The sequence below is a fragment of the Monodon monoceros genome, unplaced genomic scaffold (assembly GCF_005190385.1).
Source record: "Monodon monoceros isolate NGI ecotype Baffin Bay Population unplaced genomic scaffold, NGI_Narwhal_1 Super_Scaffold_12, whole genome shotgun sequence".
Taxonomy (NCBI): domain Eukaryota; kingdom Metazoa; phylum Chordata; class Mammalia; order Artiodactyla; family Monodontidae; genus Monodon; species Monodon monoceros.
In genome coordinates, this window is record NW_021703768.1 from 61071130 (window position 1) to 61097336 (window position 26207).

General features: G+C 43.7%; 1 protein-coding gene and 1 non-coding gene across 4 annotated transcripts; both read right to left on the reverse strand.

Annotated features, from left to right (window-relative positions):
• Window positions 1-3888: 3888 nt before the first annotated feature.
• On the reverse strand, window positions 3889-16088 carry ZBED3 (zinc finger BED-type containing 3). 3 transcript variants are annotated; one of them, XM_029216172.1, is made up of 4 exons: window positions 16012-16088; window positions 12771-12810; window positions 9384-9499; window positions 3889-8688 (listed from the first exon to the last, which is right to left on the reverse strand). In XM_029216172.1, exon 4 carries the CDS (start codon window positions 8672-8674, stop codon window positions 8033-8035), a length of 642 nt encoding a protein of 213 aa, XP_029072005.1. In that variant the 5' UTR covers window positions 8675-8688; window positions 9384-9499; window positions 12771-12810; window positions 16012-16088; the 3' UTR covers window positions 3889-8032. The 3 variants fall into 3 exon arrangements, with proteins under 3 accessions (XP_029072005.1, XP_029072002.1, XP_029072003.1); XM_029216169.1 differs by lacking the exon at window positions 12771-12810; XM_029216170.1 differs by lacking the exon at window positions 12771-12810 and having other exon boundaries at window positions 15945-16077.
• Window positions 11260-11397, reverse strand: LOC114893527. The gene has a single exon (XR_003792944.1). It is a non-coding gene; the product is annotated as a small nucleolar RNA SNORA47 (small nucleolar RNA).
• Window positions 16089-26207: the final 10119 nt, after the last annotated feature.

The following is a 26207-nucleotide window of genomic DNA, read 5'->3' on the forward strand; positions in this document are numbered from 1 at the left end:
CTTGGGGTGGAGGGGAAGGGGCAATTTGTTGTTGTTTTTAATGCCTTCAGATCTGTCTCTAAATCAGACCTTGTTAGGGAAATCTTATAGACTCTGCCTTCAAAGTATTTTAGTCATGTTTTTAAGGGTTTTGGATATGTAGACAGCAGAACCTGACTGAGGCTGCAGCCCCTCATTTGATTATGTATCTCCTCTAATCACCTGAAATAATAGTAACTCTGCCTGCTCAGACCCTGGGGTTTTGTGGTTCTAAGTCTGAACAATAGAGCACTGAAGTACCAAGAAAAAAAAGCAACATTTATCAGGTTGTTAGAAATTGGAGTTGATGGAAAACATTTAAATCAAAAAGTCCCTGGAGGATGAAGAGCAGACACACTTGGGGAAGCTAATGTGATGGAGGCAAACAATGTTCTGTGTCTGCTGAGTAAGAATGACTTTCAGAAATTTTTCCAACTGAAAGCTAGCTTTGCTCATCTCTGTTAAAATGCCCAGAAATTTCCTCATCTACGTTTCATTGCCCAGAAAGCAAGACAGGGAAAAGTTGGTGGAATATTATTAAATATATTTAAACACATGACAGTGTGTTACTTAGCTTCCAATTACTAACAGACTTCTGCCAGCTCATTCATCTGATCATTACTTACCTTGACCAAAGGCCCAGGAGAATATATACTGAAATAATGAAGCTTTCATTAGCATTTATTGCTTTTCCTTAAAGCCTTCATTTTAATACTATGAAGTCAGATTTTAGAGAATGTCATAATTAAGATTTTCATAAAGAGAAACATCTAGTACTATTTAAATATGTAATGACTCCCAGGGCTATCTGAATTCATTGACATCATAAACCCACTCAAATGGGCTTTAATTTCTACTACAACTGTGCTCCCTTTACTTAACCTTAATGTACAACACCTTCAAGGCCAGTTTATGAACCACACACACACAGAATTATCAATGCTTTATTATAATCACACCTTATTAACAAGAAATGTTAATCTGGTTATATTCACCAGACTGGGCTCTGAGTAACTGGCAGCTCTTTTCAAAAATCAACTTTTCCTGGTAAGATGAATATTTGCCAACCTTAGGGTGTTTTAAAGAATGTGCCAGAAATTCCAAGAGCTACTCTAAAAGAGGAGTTCCAGAAGTGTTTTAAGCATGGAAGCATTTTTGGAAGAACTGTATAGTCTTCAAAGGTGACAACTTTGAAGGCAGAAGTGCTTAAATGGGTAGGTTTTGATATATTTACTTGTACGATTGGTCAGATTCCTTTGTAGTCACCAGTCACATTGAGTTTGACTGGATTAGCTTATTTGGCAAATCAGGTATGAAATTTATGTTTTGATAGAAAAATAGTTCCATCATGAGGGAAAATGACTTGGCAAACCTTTGTGGCTTATGTGCTTCTCCTCTCGGGAATCATCCCAGGGTGCTCTTTCTGAAGTCCTTTGGATTGGTTTTGAGCTCCCATTCAGATAAGTAAGAGGAAAAAAGAAGTCATGGTTATTGAGTTTAAACTATGTCAGAATTTGCCTAAATAGTAATCACTATAACAACTCTGTAAGGTATGTCTTCTCTCTATATTTCACTGATGAAGAAACTGGATTTCAGAGAGATTGAGCTGGTTGGCAAGGTGACAGCTAATGTAGGTGGTTGGGAGCTTAGATGTTATTTTCCTTTTATTTTTTTATGTTTCAGCATTTTCACTAATCATAACATTTGAGTGCTCTTTTTTTTTGAAAGCTTAGAGTTTAATTCACATCTGACTCCAAAGGCTCGATCAACTCCTCGCTCACACACCCCCAGCCTTCCTAGTCAGCCAGATCCTACTCAGTGCCACAAATTTGTAAATGTTCTCAGAACTCTGGAGGCCTCTGATTTCCCCCCAGAGGGCATTCTTCATCGTCACCTTCTAGGTATCTTTCTCAGAAAAGTCTATGAGGACTCCCTGCACTGGGCAGAGAGGCTGAGTAAAATATTAATACAAGAGGGAAAGATTAGGACCCCCAGTAAAGTGTTGATTCCTGAGGAATAGGGGGTCCCCATCAGGCGTGTGCCTTTCTAAACCCCCACCCCCACCCCCCAGACCTGGGTCAGGCAATATAATGCTGTGGTGGGTAGATAATGCCTGTCACCTCCCTGCCTTCCCCAAATGTCTATACCCTAATCCCTGGAAACGCAGTGTTACCTGGCAGGGGAGAATTAAGGTTGCAGATGATATTAGGCTGCTGACCAACTGAACTTAAGGAGAGGGTCCTTTAAATGTGGACAGGGGAGGCAGAGTGATGCCCTGTGAGAAAGACCGGTCCTTTCTGGCCTTGAAGAGGAAGGGGCCACAAGCCAAGGAATGTGGGCAGCCTCTAGAAGCTGGAAAAGGCAAAAAACCAGATTCTCTCCTAGAGCCTCTAGAAGAGAACACAGCCCTGCCAACACTTTGAGATGCATTTCAAGGCTTCTGACCTGCAGAACTATAAGATAATAAAATCTGTGTTGTCTTTAGCCACTAGGTTTGTGGTAATTTGTTACAGCAGCAATAGGAAACTAATAAAGGCCAACTTTGCTTCCTCTGGGAAAGCTGCCTTGCTTACCCTCAGCACCAGAGCTCGTGGGTGGGAAGTAGCCAACGTTGACCCAAGTGTCAGCAAACACTCAAGCCATGATACAGAGGTCCTGGCACTGGTAAAGAGGTGAGCCAGAAGAGAGTTGTGGAAGGAGGTCCAACTCTTTGGTCCCAAGTCTGACTGGGAACCACGGATTGAGGTCCAGCCTCCAGTCTGCTACTTACTAAGCTGTGTGGCCTTTACAGGCCATTTCACCTTGTTGAAACGTGGAGCCTCACAGTAAAACATGGATGATTATACCTGTCCTGCCAGCAGGTTGTTGTGAAGACAAAAAGTATGGTATAGGAGAGCACGCTTATTACCACTGCACACATTTTCAGTTCTAGGTAGTGAATCCGTAGAGTTAGTACCTCAGTTCTGTAGAAGTGTGATATACTATTATTATTTTTAATAAACACACATGTGACTTTCAACATTTTCTTCTAAATCTGCAATTAACAAGAAAATCTAAACAGAACAACTGATTCACTCCAAGATTGATGTTTCACAGTATTTTATGTAATCAGCATGTTAGAGCTAAAGGGGACCTTAAGGATCACCTCATCCATCTTCCAGACAAAGGAGCAGATTCAAGTTGTAGAAAGGTAAGAAGATCAAACCTTTAGAAATAGAATTCCCTAATGAGTCCATGGCAGCAAAACAAAACAACAGCTCAGTTTTTATGAATCCCCTCTAAGACATTAAGACATGGACAGCCATTTAAAGTAGAAATTCAGCCCAAACCAAGCCAAGCCCTTCCCTTGTCCAGCCTCCAAGGATGAAAACTTAGGTGCATAAAGGGCCCTAGCTCTTTCAACCTTGGTTGTCATTACCCTGCTTTGCCCACACCCCCTCCTCCCTGACAAATTTCAACCTAAAGAAGTGATTGATCACTTTACATCATGGCAGGAGTTCAGGAGTCAGGTTTAGGGCATTCTGCATCCCAATTCCAGCCATCCACCTCACCACTGCATGCATTGCCCTCAAAGGCAGTGCTGGCTGGTGCTATTAGCAAGCCTAGTCACATAAATCAGGGAATCTCTGCTAATATATGCAAGGCATGTCACCATCACCCACTAGCAGTGACAACTCTAATTGTGAGCAGACTGTGCCACAGCCAGAGAGGCTGATGCAATCCCTGGAACCCACCTCTGCACTTTCAGATCCCAGCTCTTAGCTGACAGGATGCCAGCTTAGCCAGTTGGTCCTGATAGCCCTTGTGCTTTGCCAGGTGAGCCAGCAGAAGCCCTCAAGGCCAAAGAGGCAAAATATCTGATGAGGCTGGAGTCAGTTGAGCCATCATAGCAACTAAGAGTGGACGAGCCACTCAGGCTCATTTTTCTCCTCTGTCAAATGATGGAGTTGGACTGGACAAGGGCTGCATTTCCTTCTAGGCTTCTCTGGAATTGAAGATTATCTCGGTTCTTGTGTTGGAAGCTTTGTTTATCTTAAATAAGGAAGCTGAATGCTGGTAGTAAGGATTTTCCATTTGCAAGAGGTAAGTAACTTTATTTTTAATTATAAAGGTAATTTATGCTTGATAGAGAAAAGTTATAGCAATGCAGAAGTGTAAAAAGTGTATAACTCCCACAACCAGTGGTAAGTCGTCAGTCAGGCTAATTGCTTTCCCCATCCCCTGAACAGGCTACTGGTGCTCCCATTAGCCATCTATTTTGAAGGAGAGGTTAAGATTCTGAAAGTCAATCTTTGCTTATTTTAGTGGTTCTAACAGTTGGTGAAACTGAAGAGTGACATTTGTAGAAGTTTTTTTTTTTTTCTTCCAAAAAGTCCAGATTCAGATCTTATAGGCCAACTTATAAATCCACATGAAGAAGTTAAATTTCAATACTTAAAAGAAAAATCATACTATTATTAGAGTAATACAAAAATTGCAAGAGACAAAAGAATAAAATACATTAAAATGTTAATAGCAGTCTAAGGTGACAGGACTTCGGGGGATTTTTTTCAGCTTTTCTTCGTAGAGTGGGGCATTGCATTTTTATAAATTGTGTAGTAAAGAAAATAATTTTAAGAAAAGTGTTCCTGATAATGACATACTAGGTGATTGGATTCAAACCAAACAGCCCAATAACTGACACTTATTAAATCTTTATTGACTAAACAGCTTTTTAAAATTTACTGCTACTTCCTTTTAGGCTATTTTTTTGTTAGGAATTCTACTTAAAGGATTAAAGATAAATGAATAATTATATTAATAATTTGAGAAGACTTGTGAAAATCTTAAAGACATTGAGTTCAGTGCCTCAAATACTTATTGAGCAGCTGTTACAGGCAAGTCACTGTGGGAGCAGAAGGATGAGTGAACTCCATCCTTACTCCCAAGGGCTCAGGCAAGGGAGGTAAGACAGGAACCCACAGAGCCACACGCTAGATGGCCTTTCTAAGGGTTTTGAGATACAAAATGCTGAGAGTCCAGAGAAGTAAAGAATCATCTCTGAATGATGAGGAATCCAGGAAAGCTTCATGTAGGCAGTCGAATTTGAGCTAGGTCTTAGAAAATGGGCGGGATTTTTCATACTTAGAAATTGAAGGGGCTTTTTTAAGTGGAGGAAAGGCAAACAGGCACAGAGGTGCCAAGACCAGGGCATGTCAGAAGAACGAGGAGTCCAGTTTGGCCAAAGCATACAGCATGTGTAAGGGAAGGGACAGATAAGACTGGCACAGGGGTAGAGGAGACTTGAACGTCAAGCCACAAAGCTAGAGCTTGTAGATGATGGGTGATCTTGGGGGTCCTTTGAGCAGGAAATGTGATACAATCAATGTCAGCTTAGGACAGTTCCTTTGGCCAAGTAGGGGACAGTGTGGGAAGACAAGGATGGGAAGATGAATCCCAGATGAATGATAAATGGGGCCTGAGCTGAGCAGGTGGCATCAGAAGGAAGACAGCTGTGATACTTTGTAGAAATAGACTCAGTAGATCAGGGGCCTAGGATTCAGTGAAACTGGTGCTCAAATCCCACTCTGCCGCTTCATTACTTAGTTCCCCTGAGCCTGTCTCTTCTCTACAAAATGGGTGTAAGAGTAATTATATCATGGGGTTGCTGCATAGTAGGCAGAGGCAGTTATTCTTGTGAAGCATTTTAGCACAGCTCTGGCATGGTGAGTGCTCAGTACATGTTAATGTCACTGGTGGTACTACCTGGAGTTGGAGTTAGGAAGGAAACAGGTGTCAGCTCCGGTGACTGAGTAACAAGGCCGACAGTACAGCGGCTGGGAGCATGGCATCTGCAGGTAGAGACTGTATTTGGAACCCGACTCAACTACTTACAAGCTTTAATCTCATACAAGCCACTTAACCCCTCTCTGTTTCCTTAGCTGTAAAATGGGCATAGTATTAATACCCGCCCCCCAAGGAGCTGCTGTGGAAATAAAGTGAGATAATACATGTAAATGTACCTGATACAGTTTAAGAGCCCAGTAGTTATTAGTTATTGGGTCAGGGGTGGAGATGCAGAGTTGAATAGAATTACCCCTACCATCTCCTGTGGCAAGATATGCAAGTAGAGGTGGAGACATGCTGCAGGGGACTGGCCATGAAGGACAGACCCGGAAGAACACTAAAGGCTGGAGGTAGTCAGGAGTCGCTGGCACAGAGGTGATTATTGTACCTCTACGGGTATATGAACCAAGATTGGGTACATAAATTGGCCTAAGGAAACAATCAGATAAATCCAGAATACAGGACGTCTATAAGACATACATAAGATGGCCGGGACTTTTTAAAAAGTAAATGTCATGGAAAAAAAATAGTAAGGGGGCTGTTCTAGACTAAAAGAGACTAGGGTTATAATCAAAAGTAATGTGTGAATCTTAACTGGGCCCTGTTTTTTAGAAAAGAGAAAAAGACACTCTTGGGACAGGGAATTTCAATTAAGGAATCTGTCTTAGAGGCTATTGGGATAAACATGCTGAAATACTTTAGGGATGAAATGCCATGCATGTTTGGGGTGGAGGGAAGAAAAATAAATATGGCAAAAATGTTAACAACTGTTTAGGTGGAGGGTATATGTGGGTATTCATTGTACTAGCTTTTCAACTTTTTCTGGATGCTTGAACATTTTCAAACTCTCAGAAAAATGAGGAAAAAAGAGACCTGAAGAAAAACTGTTCGGAAATCAGTCTACATCAGGAAAAGGAATTCTCTGGAGGAAAAGCAAGTTCCATCTACCAAAGGAAAAATTTCAAGAAGGGAGAGATTAAGCAAAATGAAGGCTGAAAATAAATCATCGTATTCAGCCATTGTGAGACTGTAGCGGCTTCTTAAGAGTCCAGTGTAGCATGAAAAGCTGACCACGAGTGAAGGAGTAAGGAGTGGGGAGGAAATATAAGCAGCAAGGACTGCTCGACAGTCCTTGCTTAGGGGGTGCTCAGTTGGGAGCATCCAGGCTGGGGGAGTCTTTCTTTTCAGTCCAAGGAAGACCGGGGCCTTGCTAAAGAGGAAGACTGAAGAAAGGGAGGGAATGAGACAGAGGAAAAGAGGTAACGTTGTGGAGGAAGGGCCCAGGAAAGGTGGAAGAGGAATGGATGAAAACATGAGAGGAGGAGGTGGCCTCGGATGGGAGGGTGCCTTCCCCTTGGCCCAGGAGTGAGGACTGGAGATGTGGGGGCAGAAGCTCCCTTCCTAATAACAAGGAGGGATGGGGTCATGTCTTGCTAGTAAGGCGGCAGGTGTGAGGCAGTTAAGTGGGGAAACAGCACAGCTGCCACTGGCTCTGAAACGGGAAAAAAGAGGGCAGAGGTAAGATAGGGTGCTTGGTACTGCCGGGCAAGCTGGGGAGGGGAGCAAAAAGAGGGCTTCTCCAGGACTGCCTTCCTAAGGCACTAGAAATGACAGGGTAATGAGCAGTCTTGGAAACTCTCCCGTTCAGAAATTGGCGCTGGGCAAAGACTACTCATCAAAAATTTACTCATTAGGAAATGAGGAAAAGCTCTTTTTTGGGTAAAAATGCTTTATCATTTCCATGCACCCTCTACCCTGGGTTGCCCTGGCTGGTGTACAGGCACCTGGTGTGATAGTCTTTGGTGTGTAAGGAAGCTCCTGTTCTTTCAAAGTCACCAGGCACAATATGGCCATGGCTCCAGGTGATCCAGGTTCACAGGGCTGTTGGAGCTCTCATTCCAAAGGCAGTCAGAGGAAAACCACCCCCTGCGCGGATGCCACTAAACGCCACCAGCATTGGAGGCCGCTGGAGCTTGCGCTCCCAGGCACCCCGGAGGACCACGGAGTGATTTTTGGTTCTGCCTGGCCTCTGAAGTGCTTCTCAAGACCCCACATTTGGCGATTTCGATTCGGCAGAGCGGCAACGGACCTGAGATCTCGCTCCCAGGCGAGGCTGAAGACGCCGGTCCGCGGGCCACACTTTTTGAGTAGGGCTGGCCGGGGGTGGGTGGGTGGAAGCGGCTAAAACCTACAGGAAGACCTTCGTGATGACGTAGCCGTCCCTGGGGTCCCCCTCGGGTTCCTCTTTGAGCGGAGCGTGCAGCAGGGCCGAGCCCAAGGCCAAGGCGCCCTCCCGGCGGCTCACTTCCCGCAGCCGCGCCTGCAGCGCCTCCCTCTCGGCCTGCAGCTCCCGGCGCGCCTGGGCCGCCGCGCGCTCCTCCTCCTGCAGCGCCCGCCGCCTGCGCTCCAGGGCGCGCTCGCCCTGCTCCACGGCCGCCTCGCGCCGCGCCAGCTCGCGCTCCCGCAGGCTGCCGCGCACTGCCAGCGCGCCCATCTGCTCCAGCAGGCGCGCCCAGTCGCCCTCGGCGGCCGCGGCGGGGCCGGGGGCAGCGGGCGGCGAGCGGCAGGCGGTGCTCTCCGCCAGCTCCCGCCGGTGCGCGCTCCTCAAGTGCTTCCACAGCGCAGCGGTGCCCGCGTGCCAGCCCGGGCCGCGGCCCACCTGCTCCCCGCACAGCCGGCAGGTGGCCCAGGGGCCCGACGCGTGGCCGGGGCGCGCCGGCGCCAGGTGGAAGTACCCCCAGGCCTCGGAGTACGGCGCTCCCAGGCGGCCTGCAGCCGCGTCCGGCCCGCCCGTCTCTTCCATGGTCACGGCCGGCTCGTCGCTCCTCATTCTCTAGGCAGCGCCTGCACCGGGGGACACAGGGTAAGACGACCACAAAATTACATGTGCACACGGACACACGCTCCAACACACAACTTCTAGGACGAGAGTTAGCCTGTCAAGAAAACATGCCTCCCTCTCACTACTGATAAAAATCCTGCGGTTAGTTTGGGTAGATGCTTGCGTTTCTTTTTCAGTAGGTATTAACCGTTGATTCTTCGGGGGGGGGGGGAAGGTAGAAAATGCCTAGCCCCTCTTTCCTTAACCAGGAATTTTCTTCGAAATTTATTGGATTCCCTGGCTCACAAGTACTAAGACTAAAATTGGGAAGCCAAGCTTCTCATAAGAATAAGCTAAATAAGTGCTGTATGTATATGTTAGTTTTAACTAGTCTCCTTTACGCTCTTTAAAAAAAAAACGAGCAAGGCTCCCTTTTGAATTCTTCTCGCAGTGTTGCACAAGAAAGGAGTGGGGGAAAAAAGTTTCAGGAATGAAAATTTTGTTTCTTAGACTTCAAGGGTGACAGTGCTAGGACTGAGCAGCTTTTCAAAAAGCTTTCAAGGAGACAACTTTTTTCAAGGTAAAAATATCTTTGTTTTTGTGATTTTAAAAACGATGTGCTTATGAGAAACATGGACTGCTAGGAATCATTAAAATGTTTTAAAAATACGCACATTTAGAAAACAGCAATATACAAAGCAGTTTTCTAAACTTTTACCTTCAAATCAGGCGGTGGGCTGTCTCTATCATTGCCTCAGGGTTTCTAGCCAGCCCAGGTTCTCAGGTGGAAACACTGCAGTGTGGCTTCTGAGTTCTCAAGAACCATCAGCAGTGCTAGGAGTAAATTCAGAGGACAGGCGGTGGAGTAAAAGAAATTCAATTAAACAGCCCTGAAAGTAGATACTAGAAATCCTGGATGGTGCCATGTCCCTCTGGTGTTCATTCTGCCGACCCTCTCATAGGTGCTCCAGTCATAAAAAAAATAAAATTAGTTTTCTATATTGCTTATCCCAACTAAATGGCCCGCACTCTATATTTGCAAGACAAAAAGCTTGGTGGATTCTCTTAATTAAGGAAGAAAAATAGAAGTAATAGCTGTTTGCTTTGTCCAACAAATACCTGTAGTTAAAGGGATCCAAATACAACACAGTGCCTATCACTGCCAGGTCTTTTCTATTAAGAAAACATTTCCCACTGTTATAACCTATCAAATGAGGGGGGGAGATAGAAAAGGTGAATTTTCTTCTTTAAAAAATAACTTCACTGGGCTTCCCTGGTGGCGCAGTGGTTAAGAGTCTGCCTGCCGATGCAGGGGACACGGGTTCGTGCCCTGGTCCGGGAAGATCCCACATGCCGCGGAGCGGCTGGGCCCGTGAGCCATGGCCGCTGAGCCTGCGCGTCCGGAGCCTGTGCTCTGCAACGGGAGAGGCCACAGCAGTGAGAGGCCCGCGTACCGCAAAAAAAACAAAACAAAACAAAACTTCACAAAGGGTCAAATGTGTGACTCTAGACAAATTTGCTTTGAAAGTTTAAAAATAATAATAGAATATATGACAGACTTGGAGCTCTCCTGAGAACTTATTTCATCGGGAAAATTCAGGCCGAGGTGGGAGAATAATGGACAATGAGATAGCCAGTGCCCGCTCCTACTGTCAGGTTTTGAACCAGCAGCAGTGGAGACAATGAAGTTCCAGAATCTCTTTTATTAAAGGCAACTAGGGATGACTGAAGACAAAGATGAAAACAGGAAAAATATGTTGCTTTAATAATAGTATTTAGTGAACCTTTTAATTCAGTTGCTAATAGTCTCGTTACAGATGCGTTACACTTTTCTAAACCTCATTTGTTTTTTTCCCACCAAGCAAGTCCACTGAGATCAGGCAGGACATTTAACATATCTCTTGAATTAAAAAATAAAAAAAGAATGAATTTACCAGAATCATCCAAAAAAATAATAAGTACCAGGCCTCTTCTAACAAAAGAAATAGTTATTTACATATCTTCTGATATGAGGCATTGGTTTGAATATGGTTACCCATGATAATTAGTATAAAAGGTCATTAGAAATTAAAGGCTAGATTTCCCCCAAGAGATTTACTAAATCACTGAAGTCCCCAAAGCCGGAGTGGTGGGATGAGGAGGGGAGTTACAGACCCCCTTCAAGGATAACTTTTTTGCGGTTAGTAAACATTGTGTTTAGTAAACAGAACCAGATTTTAGTCTTAGAGATGTTTTTTGTTATCCAGCTTTACTTAAATTTTTTTTCTACATTTCTTTTTTCTTTTTTTTAGAATTCCATTCCTTCTAAATTAGAATCTTACCTTTCCAGAGTGTGCCCTTTTTTAAAATTACTAGACATACACAGAAGTGGAGAGAATAGTAGTATTATGAGTGCCTATATTTACTTTATAAATTAAAAGAGATTTAATTTCTTCAAAATCTGGGATGCCCAGAGGAGTGCCACATACAGGAGTGGCATCTGTTCTAAGGCTTAAGGTGGAAAACAGGGATGAGAAGCACTGATCACTGATTTTGATGTCTTAATCCTTTAGACTTAGTGGAGCCCTAATCTGAGCCAGGGACAAGCAGCACCACAAGTGTTGGCCAGCAGAGTGCTGCCCCTCTGAGGGCGGCAGAGGGACCTCCTATGCCCTGGCAAGCCTTCACTCTCGGAGGTCTTAACCGGTGGAAGACAGCATGGTTCAGAACTGCCTCACCTTCTCAGCCCTCCGACCACAGCTACATTCTGGCTCAAAAGAGTCTTCTGTTCAGACTCAGTCTCTAAAGAGTGACCAGCAGTAACTGTGGCCACAAGTCGTTCCTAGCAGAGCCTTCCTAGGTCTGCTAAGCAATCCTTGAGCTCATTTCAACCATCCCTACAGTGCAGAGGGAGAGAAGCTTGGCTTGGCAGAGAAGTCTTAGAATCTTCAGCCACGACCCTAATATACAAAGAGCTCTTACAAACTGAGAAGAAAAAGACAAACAAGCCAATTGAAAAATGGGCAAGAAATATGAGTAGGCAAATGACCCAAGAGCAAAATCAGATGGCCAGGAAATTTGTGAAAAGATGCACACCACTTATATTCAGGGAAGTGCTATTAAAGTAACAATAAGGTCTCATGTTAGATCCATCACACTAACAAAAATGAAGAGGTCTGTCAGCCAAACTTGGAAGGGGGGGCAGAGCAAAGGGTATGCTCATGCATTCCTAGTGGAGATGTGAAGGCTTTTAGGAAAAGCAATCTGCAATTTCTATTAATTAAAAATAGATATAATTGGGGGTCCAACTCCTGGGAATCTGTTCTGTAGAAGTAAAAGTACCAATATGTAAAGTAACATGTATTAGGATGTTTATCATAGTATTATTTAGAATGGCAAAAAACTGGAATCAAGAGAATGCCTATCAGTAGGAAAATGGCTGGGTAAATAATGTGTAGTCACCTCAGGGAATATTATGCTCCATTAAAAAGGATGGATTGGAGCTCTGTCGGGGGATTTCTGGAGGAACTGTTTAGGGAGAAAAGCAAGATGCATAAAAGTGTGTATAATATGATCTCACTCGTATTAAATAATAAGTAGATCTGTATAGGACATACAGATTAATGATTTTTTATATATACGAAGAAAAATAAGGAGATACACTATGGGCTGAGGGGGTTGTAGCTGATGTGAAAGGAGAAGGGGAAGAGGTAAAGGCAAAAGGAAAAGAAAAAGCGTGCTGAGAAGGCATGTACATGATCACGTGTATACATGTAGGTAGAGTATATATATGGCAAGGTCTATACATAAATAAAAAGTAATTTTATAAAACAATCTTCAAGCATGTGAGCTCAGGCAGGCCTAGGCAGCCTTAACTCTGGAGACTGGAGGGAACAGTCCCATGGGGCATAGTGCGCTGCCATCTGGCCCTGGAGGGATCCCAATGTGAGCTTGCTCAGTGTGGGTGGTTCACTGTGCCCTGCCTGAGCAGAAGGAGATTCTATATCGACGTAAGATGGAGGGTGCCATGGGAGGGCAGCCCACCTCACTCATCTCCCCGGCATAGGGCCTGCATAGGGCAGGCACTCAGGGGACACCGCATTAAATGAAATGAGCCCAACTTTACCTTTCTTAGCCCCAGCTCACCGGAGTCTCTATCTCCCCATCTGTCAGGAGAAATGATAAGATTAGCTGCCCCTAATAGGTGGCTGAAATCAGATAACGCAGGAGATGTCACTGTTGGACTCGCCAGTGCTATATCAATTCAAAGCATGAACAAAAGGAAGCTCCCAGTATTTACTATTCAGACATGCCTACACGAAGATCTTAGTGGCTAAAAGGGAGTGCTGTTTTTCTCTTTAACATATTCTGTTATTCAATAGAGGAAGTAGTTTAAGGTGGAAGAATTCTCTTGGGGATTTTTAAATACAAAAAGCAAATTAAAAAGAATCATAGATCCACTTCCCCACCCCCAACCAAATTTATTTTCACTTCCTCAATTGATCTTCCTGCAAAATAGGTGGCTCATCACTCAGGTAGAAGATGATGGGGAGGCCTAGTTAGCTGGGGTCCTGTGGTATGCATTTCTTCCTTACCAAGTACTGCCCCCAAACCGAACACCTATTAACTTGTGTGGTAGCTAACAAGAAGAAAACGAAAAGTAAAAGCTTTCTTAATTTTCCTTAAACAATTGAAAAACTACCAGAAAGTTGCCAATGAATGATTATGTCGTTTACGTCCGTTCACTTCATCCACTCTTTCATTCAAACTCTCCTTGTGTACCTGATCAGGGCCAGGCACGTGCTTGCTGCCCAGGATGCCAAGAGGAGCACCACATAGTCCCTGCCCTCTGGAAGCCTACCATCTGTTGGGGAGAGATGCTTCAAGATGCTGACACCCATGGTAAAGATCAGAGCAATGTTCACTCATGAAGAGTGGGGAAGCGTGGGCTTGGGGACCCTAACACAACGGTTCATGCAGATACGCGGCTAAAGCATTCTTTCCCTTCGCCACCTTGCTCAGGGTACAACATTCACTAAAACACATCACCATTAGTGCTGACTCTAATAAATAAAGTACCAGTTCTTTAGTTGTATAATTAGGCTTCCAAGCTTATATTTTAAATAAAATTTCTTGAAGCTAAATAAATGCACTGCTAGCATGAAATTAATTTAACAGTGGAAATTTTTGAGTCCAATTTCAGGGGGAAAAAAGCTGAAAAAAAAAGTAGATTTTAGTTATTTCTTGGAAAGGGAGAGAGTAGTATTAATGGTATGATGCCTCTGAATTCTATGATGAGTTTCATTCCAGTATCCATTATCTGGAAGGGATGATACGAAGTCTAAGGTGCTGGAAGATAAGACATTCATATTAATTACCTCTGCACTTGATGTTCTCTGAAGAAGTTTTATTCTTCTAATAACTTATCAGATTAAAACCCATATTCCTCAATATGATCTCCCTGAATACCAATATAGAGAATAAAGGAAGAGATCAGAACCTGGATGAATACTTTGTGTAAATATGGGTGTATACATACAATGTATGATTATAACATTGAGAATCATCCTATAAACCACCCACAAAAGTTAGTTTTATTATTTTACACTTGTGCTTGTACACATACAAAATATCAGGCAGGCTAAAGGTCAAAGAACCAGGCAGTGTTCTCAAAAAATCACAGAAAGCTCTATTTGTCCTTCCATGGTCAAGTCTAATCACTTTAGTTGGATTAATCTAGCAGAGTTATAAACAAATATGTGTAGTTTGAGCCTGGCTGGATCTTAGGTGAGAAATTCACCCTAATGTCAAATCCACACAGACTTATGTGAAAACACTAAAAACATTTTTATCCACCAGTAACTTTAATCAAAGCAGAATATAATAATTAAAACAAATAATTAGCCTTGACAACTGAGGTATCAAGGAAACTACAGTTCATCTGTTACCTGTCCATCTCTGTTGAAATATTTATTTACTGCCATATATTAATCTATTTATAAACAAATCTAGACAGTTAGAAAAATTAGTCTATAGTCACCAGGCTGAAGGCTTAGTTGAAGTAAAAATGCTTCCAAACTGTAAAGGATGGATACCTCAGGGAATAAAGGGTTAAGTGTGAAAAAACTTGGAAAAATGTTACACATGGGCTGTAAAAAATGTACTGGACCCACAGCTAATAAACTGGTAAATCAGAGATGTTCCCTAAATGTCATAAGCCAAAATTTTAGATACTTCTTCCATTAGCTAAAAGGCTGAGAAACGCTCTCTATTAATGTATTTTTTTTAATGAAAATTGTGAAGCTTCCTCCCTAAGTGGACCTTTATTTCAGGCCTACATTATTTTATTTAATACATGTGTTACTAAAAAGAAGGGTGTTGATCTATTTTCATCTTGTAAGATGCATTATTTAATGTGAATTAGTGGGATTTAAAGCTGCCCTACTTTGAAGAGCTCTGTAACAAAGATTTTTTAATTAAGAATTACGTGGTATTGGCTCTTGGTCTTTGCATACATTGTTGCATACTTTTCATTCTCAGGTGCCTCAAAAGCTATTTTTGGCTAAAAAATGTATATAAATAATTACATTAATGAAAAGTACAGAAAATGATTACCCTAATTATGTCAATTTATTAAGCTATTTCGACAACAGTTTCTCTTAAACACCGCATCTTTGTAGTTTTAGCTAATTAGAAGTTTGGATGGTAGCAGGTACTTTTTTTTTTTTTTCTTTCAAGGAGGGAAAAGTAACTTTGCTTGGTAAACTTCGGGCATTAAGTTGGTGTAAGTGATTATAGCAAACTGCTCCTGTATGTTCCTGAAGGATCAGAAAATTCCTTTGTTTTAGCACGGTGGGGATCGGGGTCTTTGTTTGAGCATCTGGCTTGCATTCGGTTTCTCCCCAAAGTGGGAAACATTCAGAAAGTCTCAATTAGAGAAAGGGCCGCCAACCACTTGCCCTGTTAAAGGACTGACTGCAATAAGGCAACTTTAATAAAGGGAGAGCACATGACTTTCGATATTCCTGAATAACTTTTTTGAAGGGAGACTGTAGAGCAGGAGCAAAAATGAGGTGCATAAAGAAACTGAACCGGGCGTTACACAGAATCCCGGGTCCAAATGCATCTTTTACAATAACGGTAATCCCACCACCGCGGAGGGCACGCCCGGCACCCCATGCACTAGCAAGCCTGCGCGTCTGTGTCTGCGGGGCGCTGGCTGCTCTGCGATCCCCCGCCAGGCCCCCGGCTGGTCCCAGCTCACTCCGCCGCCCCCAGGCAGCTTCCCGCGATCCCTCACCTGTTCCCCGGGACTCCCCAGTCTCCCGTGGGCACGCGCCGCCGCGAGTCTCGCAGCCCACACTCACCCCATCACCCCCGAAGCGGGAGGTGGGCTGGGTGTCTGGGATCGCCGATCCCCTCCAGGATCCTCGCAGACATTTTGTCCTGTGCGGAAACCTCAGCGCCGCGTCCCCCTTAAAGACACAGCGCTCCATTCATGCGCCTGGAGTGGAAAGGGGGGATGGAAACGTGTGACCCGGTGTTGAAAGGGCTGGGGAGTCACTCCCGAACCGTCCAGGTCCATGAGCAACAGACTTGTGTTTGCCCAGGTTTAAAAAAAAAATGATGCAGTAGTTTAGTGATTTTTAAAAATGGAATTACTGTTTTATATCTTTATAGTAACCTTCCAAGACCTGGATTCCTGGGCTTGAGTCTCTGAGTGTAATTTTCATACTTTCAGGTTCAAGGTGTGTGATGGCACAAGTCGTTAGAAGAAATCCCCTGAACCAAGGTCTGGACAGATAAAGGTAGGGCTCATTGGTGTTCACTAAAACTTAATAACACTAGCATGGTGTATCAGTCAGCTTTTGGTGGATTATGCTTAGGTAACAAACAACCCCTACAACTCAGTAATTTACAAAAACAAAGATTCATTTCTCAAGCAAATTACATCTGCTGCAGGCAGCTTTGGCTCTACTCCACTGGTGTCCTGGCTTGCAGGCTCCAGGTTGAAAGACCAACTTTTTGGGGACACGCTCACTGTGTGCTGGGCCCAACCTTGAGGGAAGAGGAATACTGATTTGTAGTGCTTGCTATTTCCATGATGTAAATACTCCCACCATGGCGGGTTTCAGGCTACACACAGTTTACCAAGGGGCTTGCCAAGTTTCTGGAAATGTAATAATCAGCTCTTGTAAACCACTGGCACATGCTGCTCTTAAAACTGAAAACAGCTCACATTCTGCATGCTTCAGTTCTGCTCACCTCAGTTTTGCTCACATTCTATTGACCAAAGCAAGTAACATGACAGGGCCTATCAGTGGGGCCAGAAAGTATATTCCTCTTATAAGGAAGCCTTGCCAGTCACATGACAATGGGTAGAGATTGTATAATCCTTTTAAATGAAATTGAGTAAATAACTGGTTAGAATAATACAATCCGCCTTACATACTTTGGTTTAAGTAATTTCTTTTTGAAAACCTCATTCTTTCTATAAACCAGAGTTTCACAGTCTATTAATGGGGTTTCTCCTTACCATTCCAAGAATGGTTTCAGAAGAAGAAACTGGTTGGATGTCTTCAAAGGGATAGTTTTGTAATGTGAATATTAACTATTAGGTTACTACTTTTCTCCCAAAAGATGTCCATACTTATAGCTGAGGACATCTGATGAAAAGTACGTAGTATAAATGGATCATATTAAAGCCATCTCTTATTCATGGTTTACTTCAAAAACAAAATTTTAAAGTTTATTGTACCTGACAATCCTTTTAACAAGAGGCTTTAACAGTTTGAGTACCTTAAAAATCCATTTAGCCTTAAACTGACCATGTAATGAGACACATGGTATTTTTAAATTCTAGTTAGTGCTATTTGTACCCAAAGCACTATTCTATACCTGAGTAAGAGTCTTAATTCAAGACACCATTCCTGCCCTCAAGAAGATTACACTCCAGTGAAACAGTAAGACAAATGCAACTCCAGGAAGAAAGTGAAAAATGTAAGAGGAAACCTTCATGTGCCACACTAAATGGAGAACAGCTACATCTTCTTGAAAGTGGAAGCATTTAAATAAGACCTAAAAAAGGGTAGAATTTGGACTCCTGGAATTATGTTTATTATGCTCGCAAGATGTGTTTTGGATTTATTTTTAAAGTCCAGAGAAAAGGAGCCTGTCTTTTCTGTGTTTAAGTCAATGCTTAAACTTTCCTATAATCTGAAATCTTTCTTGTAGTTTTAAATTAAATTTTAAATCAAATTATAAAATATATCTAAAATATCTAATAACTCTTTTCCTTTGCCCCACACTCTTTGTTCAAATTTCAGCAAGAAAAACACTCTTTAATTCTTATTTTGGTGGTAGCAGTTCCCTTAACTTTCATCATGCTGTTAACAATAAATAAATAAGAGGATCTCATGTCTGTCTTCTGCCCTGGAAGTTGGCAAAGCATAAGGACTTACATTTCATTGATAATGCAGAATATTTACTCTCCAGATTCTTGCCAGAGTTTATAGCCTTGAAATCTGCTCTCTAATCCTTATCAAAAACCCAGTTTGAGAAAATTGCTTATGGAGCTTGCCTCAAAGACATGAAATTATAGAGCTGTGTATGTGGACCACACTCTTTTGGTACAATACATCCTTCCTGTATGTGCTTTTGGTCTGTAGTTTTTTCTTGGATGTTTTTGTCTGGTTTTGGTGTCAGAGTAATACAGCGTTATAAAATGAGCTGAGAAATATTCCTTCCTCTTTTATTTTTTGGAAGATTTTGTGACTAATTTGTATTAATTCTTCTTTAAATGTTTGTTGGGATTCAACAGAGAAGCCATCTGACCTGAGTTTTTCTTTATGGGTAGTGTTTTAGATTACTAATTCGATTTCTTCATTGGTTCTAGGTCTTTTAGATTTCAGTTCCTACTTGAGGCGGTTTTGGTAGTTTGCCTCTTTCTAGGAATTTGTCCATTTCATCCAAGTTATCTAATATGTTGGTGTACAGTTGTGCATAGTATCCTTTTTTAATTTCTGTAAGGTTGGTAGTAATGTCTCCTCTTTCACTTCTGGTTCCTCTCTGTGCTTTTAATGAACTTTCCATTGGGGTCATGCCATCTGCCTTCAGTGAGGTAGTTTGTAGGACATAGCTACGTAAAATTCATTATCACGATCAGTATCATAATGTCATCGACTACAGTTGTCCACTGTATCCCGCAGTGTTTCTTCTGTAGGACCCAGAGAGAAGACCATTCTCTGATCTCTCATGTCATGGAAAGCTCTGCATCCCATGAACAAATGGAACCTTTGAATCCTGTGGGCACTGTGGTTCATTTATTGGACTGTTTGCTTATTTCAGCTGCTAGGAGGCTGAGTCAAATATGGGATGCCTACGCTATTAGTTTCCTAGGGCTGCTGTAACAGGGTACCACAAACTAAGTGGCTTAAAACAAGAGAAATTTATTCTCTTACAGTTCCGGAGGTTAGAAGTCTGAAACCATGGTGCCAGCTGGGCCATCTCCCTCTGAAACCTGTAGGGGAGATTCCTTCCTTGCCTTTCCCTACCTTCTAGTGGTGGCCAGTAATCCCTGGTTTACAGTTTCATCACTCCAATCTCTGCGTTTGTTGTGGCATTCTCCTTGTGTGTGTGTGTCCAATCTTCCCTCTTACAAGGACACCAGGATGGAGCTTGGATTAAGCTCTATCCTAATGACCTCAACTTAACTTGATTATATCTGCCAAAACCCTATTTCCAAATAAGGTCACATTCAGAGGCACCCTGGGTTAGGACTTTAACATATTTTATTTTTTGCAGGGGGGACACGATTCAACTCATAACACTCACCTACCAGTTCCATATGGTAAACTTTTCTATGTGCTAACCTTTTATTTTCCTACCTTTATTTTCCTTTTGTCCCAATTCCCTGAATTACTTAGTTTTTCCTTAATTATATGCATCTTTGTCAGTGTCTGAAGGAAAGAAGGCAGAAAGGAAGTGGGGAAGGTGGGGAGAAAAGGGAAAAGAGAGAAAGGGAAGGAGGAAGAAAAGTTTGCCCCCCAAAATCAGACAGAGTTGCAGGAATGGGGAGTGAGGGTGGGGAAGACTGGCCGGAAAAGCGTTTTTGCTGTATGGGCTTTGTCAGAGCCTCAGAATTATTCTTTTGGTGAGGATGAGAGTCGTGATAAGCAGCTGCCTGCAGCTTAGCTGACTTAGAGAAAAGTTAGAAGGCAGTTTGAGGAGCTGAGGATTAGGAAAAGAAGGGTATGATGTAGCTACTTTTAATGCTGACATTAGTAGACACAACATGGATCCAGGTTTTGCGGTGCTTGAAAGCTTATACAGTGTTTTGTTGTTGTCGTTGTTTGTTTTTTTTTGGTTGTGCCGGGTCTTTGTTGTGGCTCGCCGGCTCCTTAGTTGTGGCATGTGAACTCTTAGTTGCAGCATGTGGGATCTAGTTCCCTGACCAGGGATTGAACCCGGGCCCCCTGCATTGGGAGTGCGGAGTCTTAACCACTGCACCACCAGGGAAGTCCCCAGAAAGCTTATATGGTGTTGAGGACCCATGTATTCTAGCTACCGGGGACATAGACCCATTAAATCATTTATTTAATGTATACAATTTACCCTGGATGACAGCATCCCATCCCTATAAGATACAAATGGCACCTTAGCTGAAACTTTAATAGGCTATTCTAGTGGTCTGTCAGGCTAGCTGCTTCTGGATGTGTATGTTTTACAGGGTCAGCCAAAGCTACTGAATAAACCATTTTCCCTTTCATCTGTTCGTCATCTTAATCCATCACAGGTGAGAATCCTATTCCTAACACCACAGCACACCAAGGGTTCTCATCGCTCCACCTACCACTAGAAATGAGATCCTTGTTACCATCTGATGGGTAAATAATCCAGTTCCAGAATCCCATCTTGAGGTTTGGAGGTTCACAGGTTTTAAGCTTCTGCTTTCTAGCACCACTCTGGTTTTTAGCTTGTGTTCCCTTAAATGCAATAACTAAGACAAAAACTATGACACAAGTAGCTTGAGAGGTAATCACAGGAGGTAGGATGGGGGAGCAGGGAGAGTAATGCACACCAAAATAAAGAAGCTTTATTTTTTTTTAACTCTAAATAATTGTGTGCCTTTCAGATAATGTCTTCATTTTATATTTATAGTCATGATTGTAACAAAAGTTATCCCCACGTGATGAACTGTTTTCAATCCTCACCTTTAGGCTTTTTCAGACCCAACTTCTTCATTTTTGTAACTTTATCGTTTTCTGTCATTTAATGTGTTACTATAGACTTTGTTTATTTCGTTGGTTGGCTTTTGGCTTGGAGACTTAGGAAGTTTTTTAAACTTACCTTTGAAACTTGACATTTTCACTACAATTATATATAAGTGCAAGTCTCTTTTTGTTTGAAACATAGTGAGCTAAACTCGGGGTTTATCCTGGAGGTAGTTTTAAGCAAGAGAGTTACACAGTAAGATTTCTATTTTAAGTATACCACTTCGGGGAAGGCTATGGGGTGTGCAGGAAAAAAACAGACTAGAGACAGGTAGACCAATATTGCAATATTGTGGGCCAAAACCAAGATATTTTTAAGATTCAACCAATTCAATGTGTAGCAGAAAATAATAAGCAAGAGAATGGGTGGATGACGGAATTGGTACATGTGACTGCAGTGTGGTTTGTGGTTCCATGTCTCCCTGCTGTCTTTTCCTGGCTTTGGTGTGCTTGAGGTGCCTGGGTTGCTGGTCAGAGGGCAGCATCCCTGTGGTACCCACCTCTAGAGAGTAGTGCTCCCCCAGTGACCTCTTCCAGGTCACTGGGATGAGAGGGAGACACTGGTAGCAGAAAAAAATGGCTCTCTTCCTATGGGAATTCTCAGATGGGCCTTAGAAATTGATTTCTATTTCTCAGAACTATTAGGAAGAAATAATAGAAGAACTTATCTCAGAATTTCCACCCCTTTTCAGAATCCATTAATCCACCATCCTGTATTTTGTTGTGGTTTGTGTACATCCATTCACCATAAACTACTGCATGCCTCCGACTGTGGGTGGCTTGCAGTATCCGGGTAGGACCCACTGGCTGCCATTTCACATTTTCCTTCTCCCAGGGCTGTAAAATGCCTTGTAAAGACCCACAGTGCACTTTCTGGCTGCTTCACTTAGCCCCACATTTGCAATTTCTGTTAATATACAGTTGAATGGACACTCGGAATCAAACCTACATGCTGTGGGACATGCTAAGGAATGTTAATGTCTTAAAGTAGGGAATACTGTTTTTTTTTAACTACCACATCTTAAAGGGAAGAAGGGCAGGGGGACAGAAAAGGCAAAGCAGTATGAGTGACAGCAGTGAAGGCCTTCTTGATCTTACCCACCAGGGTCCCTAGCGGGGGCTTGTGCTTGGAAAGCAGACCCGGCAGGAGGAGCCATGGTAGGTGGGCGGCGCCCCTGCACAGACAGCCTTGTCAGGGTGCGGCTGCATTGGACACTTGCTCAAAGTGCTGGCGGGGCTGGAGCATCAGGGGTGGTGTCCATACTGCTTGTTTGAAGGCCTGGTGTGACTGTTAGGGTGAGCATCTGGAGGCTTATCTCCCCAGGGGTCCGTGTCCCCTGCCGTGGTCAAGGTTGATGTGACCTGACCCTGGTGGTCAGACATTCCGCACAAGTTTCAGAAGTTCTTACTAGCTTCTTCTGCCAAAGGAAAAAAGACAAACTTGCACAAAAGAGCTGGCTTGGCTATTCTCTGAGATAATTAAAAAGAATAACAACAACAACAAAACGGTTTTGATTTTCTTTTGCGTCTTATTCTGCAATAGGAGAAAAGGAAACCATTGTATGTGTGGTTTGTGGATACAAACAGAAGTCTGATTCACAGATCTAGGGTTCAGCATCTTGACCTCAGAGAAGCCCGGGTCATTATGCTGTGGCCCTTCGGCTTTTCCTGGGTTGGCTTGGGATGATCCAGGCTGCCTGGATTTGTGAGTGATTTAATTAATTCAAAACCTCCCTCTCTTCCCAACCACACGTCATTCTCATTTCTCAAGTCACCACTTTTATGAAGACTTCTTAGACTATACCATGTGGAAGTGCATGATACAAACTTGGAGGACAGGGGACATTTAGATGAGAGAGATCCTAGAAGCTAGCCTTGCCTTCACAGGTCACCTGTAATGATCTCAGTGGCAGAAATCAGATCTCGTATTTTATACATTCCCCCCGTACAGCTCAGCACAGTGCTGGGCAAACAGTAGGTCTCAGTATATACGCGGAGGGATTGAAAATGCAGAACATGTACTATGCCACTTATATGAGGTATTTAGAGTAGTCAGATTCATAAAGACAGAAAGTAGAAGGGTGGGTGCCGGGGTCGGGGGGGAAGGAGGGGAATGGAGAGTTAGTGTTTCATGGGTACAGAGTTCCAGTTTGGGGAGATGAAACGTTCTGGAGCTGGGTGGTGGTGGCTGTACAGCAGTGTGAGTGTACTTACCGCCAGTGACCTGTCCACTTTAAAAGGGTTAAAATGGTAAATTTTATGTATATTTTACCACAATAGAAAGCATACTTTTTTAAAAGGCACATACCGTAGAAATCGGAGGTTCTTCCCTCATTCTACCTTCAGCTGCCCCACCTAGTGCGGGTGTGCAGATTCAATATCTGGGTGTGAATGAAATCTCCAGTTTGATGGGCATGCTGGGCGGGCTTCAGATACTGGGCTCAGCTCCCCACTTGCTAGCCCCATTGTTTTAAAAAGACAGGATTGTTTGCATCAGGCTTTTAGTCTAGATTTGTCTTTGTAGTTTATGCCTTCACGAGAATGGTTAGGAAGGGGTCCAGATGCCGACCAATGTTACCAGGGTTAGTTTTGTCCTCAGAGTAATGGGAAAAGGCAAGTGACGGTTTGACTGTGGGCATGTTACCTAAGATCTAAAAAACTTGAACCTGTAAAATGGGGATAATAGTCATATTTTCTTCCACTGGGTTGCTATGAGGATTAAATGAGATGAGTTACATGAGATACCCAGGACCTGTCTATAAAGGGCATCAGGGAATTCTTTGATTTTGTGACTTCAGCGTGGCTTTGAGCAGAATCCAGGTGGACTACAGGTCCCCCGTAGACCAACAGTGCCTCGTCTAGGACGTGCGGTCCCTCTTGTAACAAATCCCTGGAAGGTACCGGCTTGCTGCCTGGAGGAGCAACCGGACCAGAGAGTTAGAGGCCTAAAGGCTCTTTCTTGCAGACTGACTTCCCCGCTCAGCCAGACACTGTGCTAGCAGCTCCTGGGCTCACGTGTCCCCAGTCTTGCTCTCTTTCTTTCGTTTAAATTTAAAAGATCTGGGGCTTCCCTGGTGGCGCAGTGGTTAAGAATCCGCCTGCCAATGCCGGGGACACGGGTTCAATCCCTGGTCCAGGAAGATCCCACGTGCCGTGGAGCAACTAAGCCCATGTGCCACAACTACTGAGCCTGCGCTCTAGAGCCTGCGAGCCACAACTACTGAAGCCCATGCACCTGGAGCCCATGCTCTGCAACGAGAAGCCACCACAATGAGAAGCCCATGCACCACAATGAAGAGTAGCCCCCGCTCACCGCAACTAGAGAAAGCCCGTGCACAGCAACGAAGACCCAACGCAACCAAAAATAAATAAATAAATAAAATAAGTAAATTTTAAAAAATAAATAAATTAATTAAAAAGATCTTGGGGGGGCTTCCCTGGTGGCGCAGTGGTTGAGAATCCGCCTGCCAATGCAGGGAACACGGGTTCGAGCCCTGGTCTGGGAAGATCTCACATGCCGTGGAGCAGCTGGGCCCGTGAGCCACAACTGCTGAGCCTGCGCGTCCGGAGCCTGTGCTCTGCAAAAGGAGAGGCCGCGATAGTGAGAGGCCCATGCACCACGATGAAGAGTGGCCCCCGCTTGCCACAACTAGGGAAAGCCCTCACATAGAAACGAAGACCCAACACAGCCAAAAATAAATGAATAAATATTTAAAAAAAAAAAAAAGATCTTGGGAAAGGACTCAACGAGACCCAGCCTGGCTGGCCGTCTCACCTGCTTGGTCAGGTGAGACCAGGTTTGGCCACTCTCACTTGACCAGAGGTTGGAGTAGGGAGGCAGTTTTCAGTGAAGAGAATTCCTGCCTCCTGGAAAAAAGGAATGTTGGGCAAAGAGAAACGAGGAGCCCACTGCACACAGTATTTCCTGCTCTGGACTAGCTGAAGAAAATCAGCCATGGGCCCCACCCTCAGGGGTCCTGTTCTATAGTAACTAATGACCTATATGTCATGGTGGCCTGTTCTCAAAGAACAGTTGCCTTCGGTTTCTTCCTAGGGAGTTGAGCACATGGATCTTAAGGTTTTTCAACTGAACTTGTTTGACCTTGGTTTAATACGGGGGGAACTTCAGGTTGCAAAGATGAAATTGAAAAAATAAAAAATGCTTAATGAAAATACTTGAAATAAACTCAAGGTCACATTAACATTCAATCTGCGCTTCCAAACAGAAGCTATTTTTACATTCCTATTTACTAGTATGATAGACTGTGGTTATTTTTCCCCATGACTCAATAGCATGGGATAATTTCCCCCTTTCTTCAAATAGTTCTCAGTTTGAATGTGACACAGAGTTCCCATTTTCCCCATAAATCGCATATTTATAGCACATGGGAATAGCCAGAATGCTATGGGTCTCTTAAAAGTACTTCTGTACTTGAATTACAGAGAAAATGACTGAACAGGATTCTGAACTTTGGGCACTCGATGGAGCTGGAGCAGAGAGGCGAACAGCACTGTGTGTTCTGGGCCGAGGTCCTGTTTGTTCTGAACACCATCCTTGAGCCTGCCCCTGATGGTGTGCGCTTCGGGCAGGGTGCTGGGGGGAGGCTGGCAGAGGGGTCAGGAACAGAGCTAGTTCACGAGCGGAGGCTGTGGACGTGAACACAGGCTTGACTTCATGGGCTTGGCTTCAGCTGTGCCCCGTACTAGCTCTGACAGCTCAGGGCAGTTTCTTAGCCTCTCTGCCGCTTTTGCTTTTCCCTCTCTGAACTGGCCTAACAGAAGGAGTGACACCTGGGGTTCTGGTAAGAATTTGAATAACACATGTAAAACTCTTCCCATAGTGGTTGGCACGGAATGGGCCATCAGTACATGATGGGGATTGTTCCTGAGGGAGGTCCAAAGCAGGGCAAAGGTGTCTCTGTCCCTTGCACTCTTCTTCCCCTTCCAGTGTACTCCTTTGGAAGCCTGGTGGCCCCTCCTGAGACTAGATGAGCTCTCTACTTGGGTAGGGGTGCCTTTCATTCCCCTCAGAAAGCCAAGTGGGATCCGAGAGGGGGACGGGACACAGAATAGGCCCTTCCAAGCCCACCTCCGGTCCAGGCATCCCATTGGCCTTTGGGGCTGGTCCTCTCCATCACGTGAGAGACCACATCATGGCCTGGAGCCAAGTGCATATTTGTCTGGAGGGTCCTCAGTGTAGCAGATGCCTTTATAACCCTGCACTCTAGCTGACAATGGGCTGCTAGTTGAGCATTTAGGAACTTGTTTCTTATTGGGTTTTTGTGGTTTGT

Excerpts from the sequence above, each read along its gene's own strand:
- ZBED3 (XM_029216169.1), bottom strand. The coding sequence starts at position 8,674 with ATGAGGAGCGACGAGCCGGCCGTGACCATGGAAGAGACGGGCGGGCCG.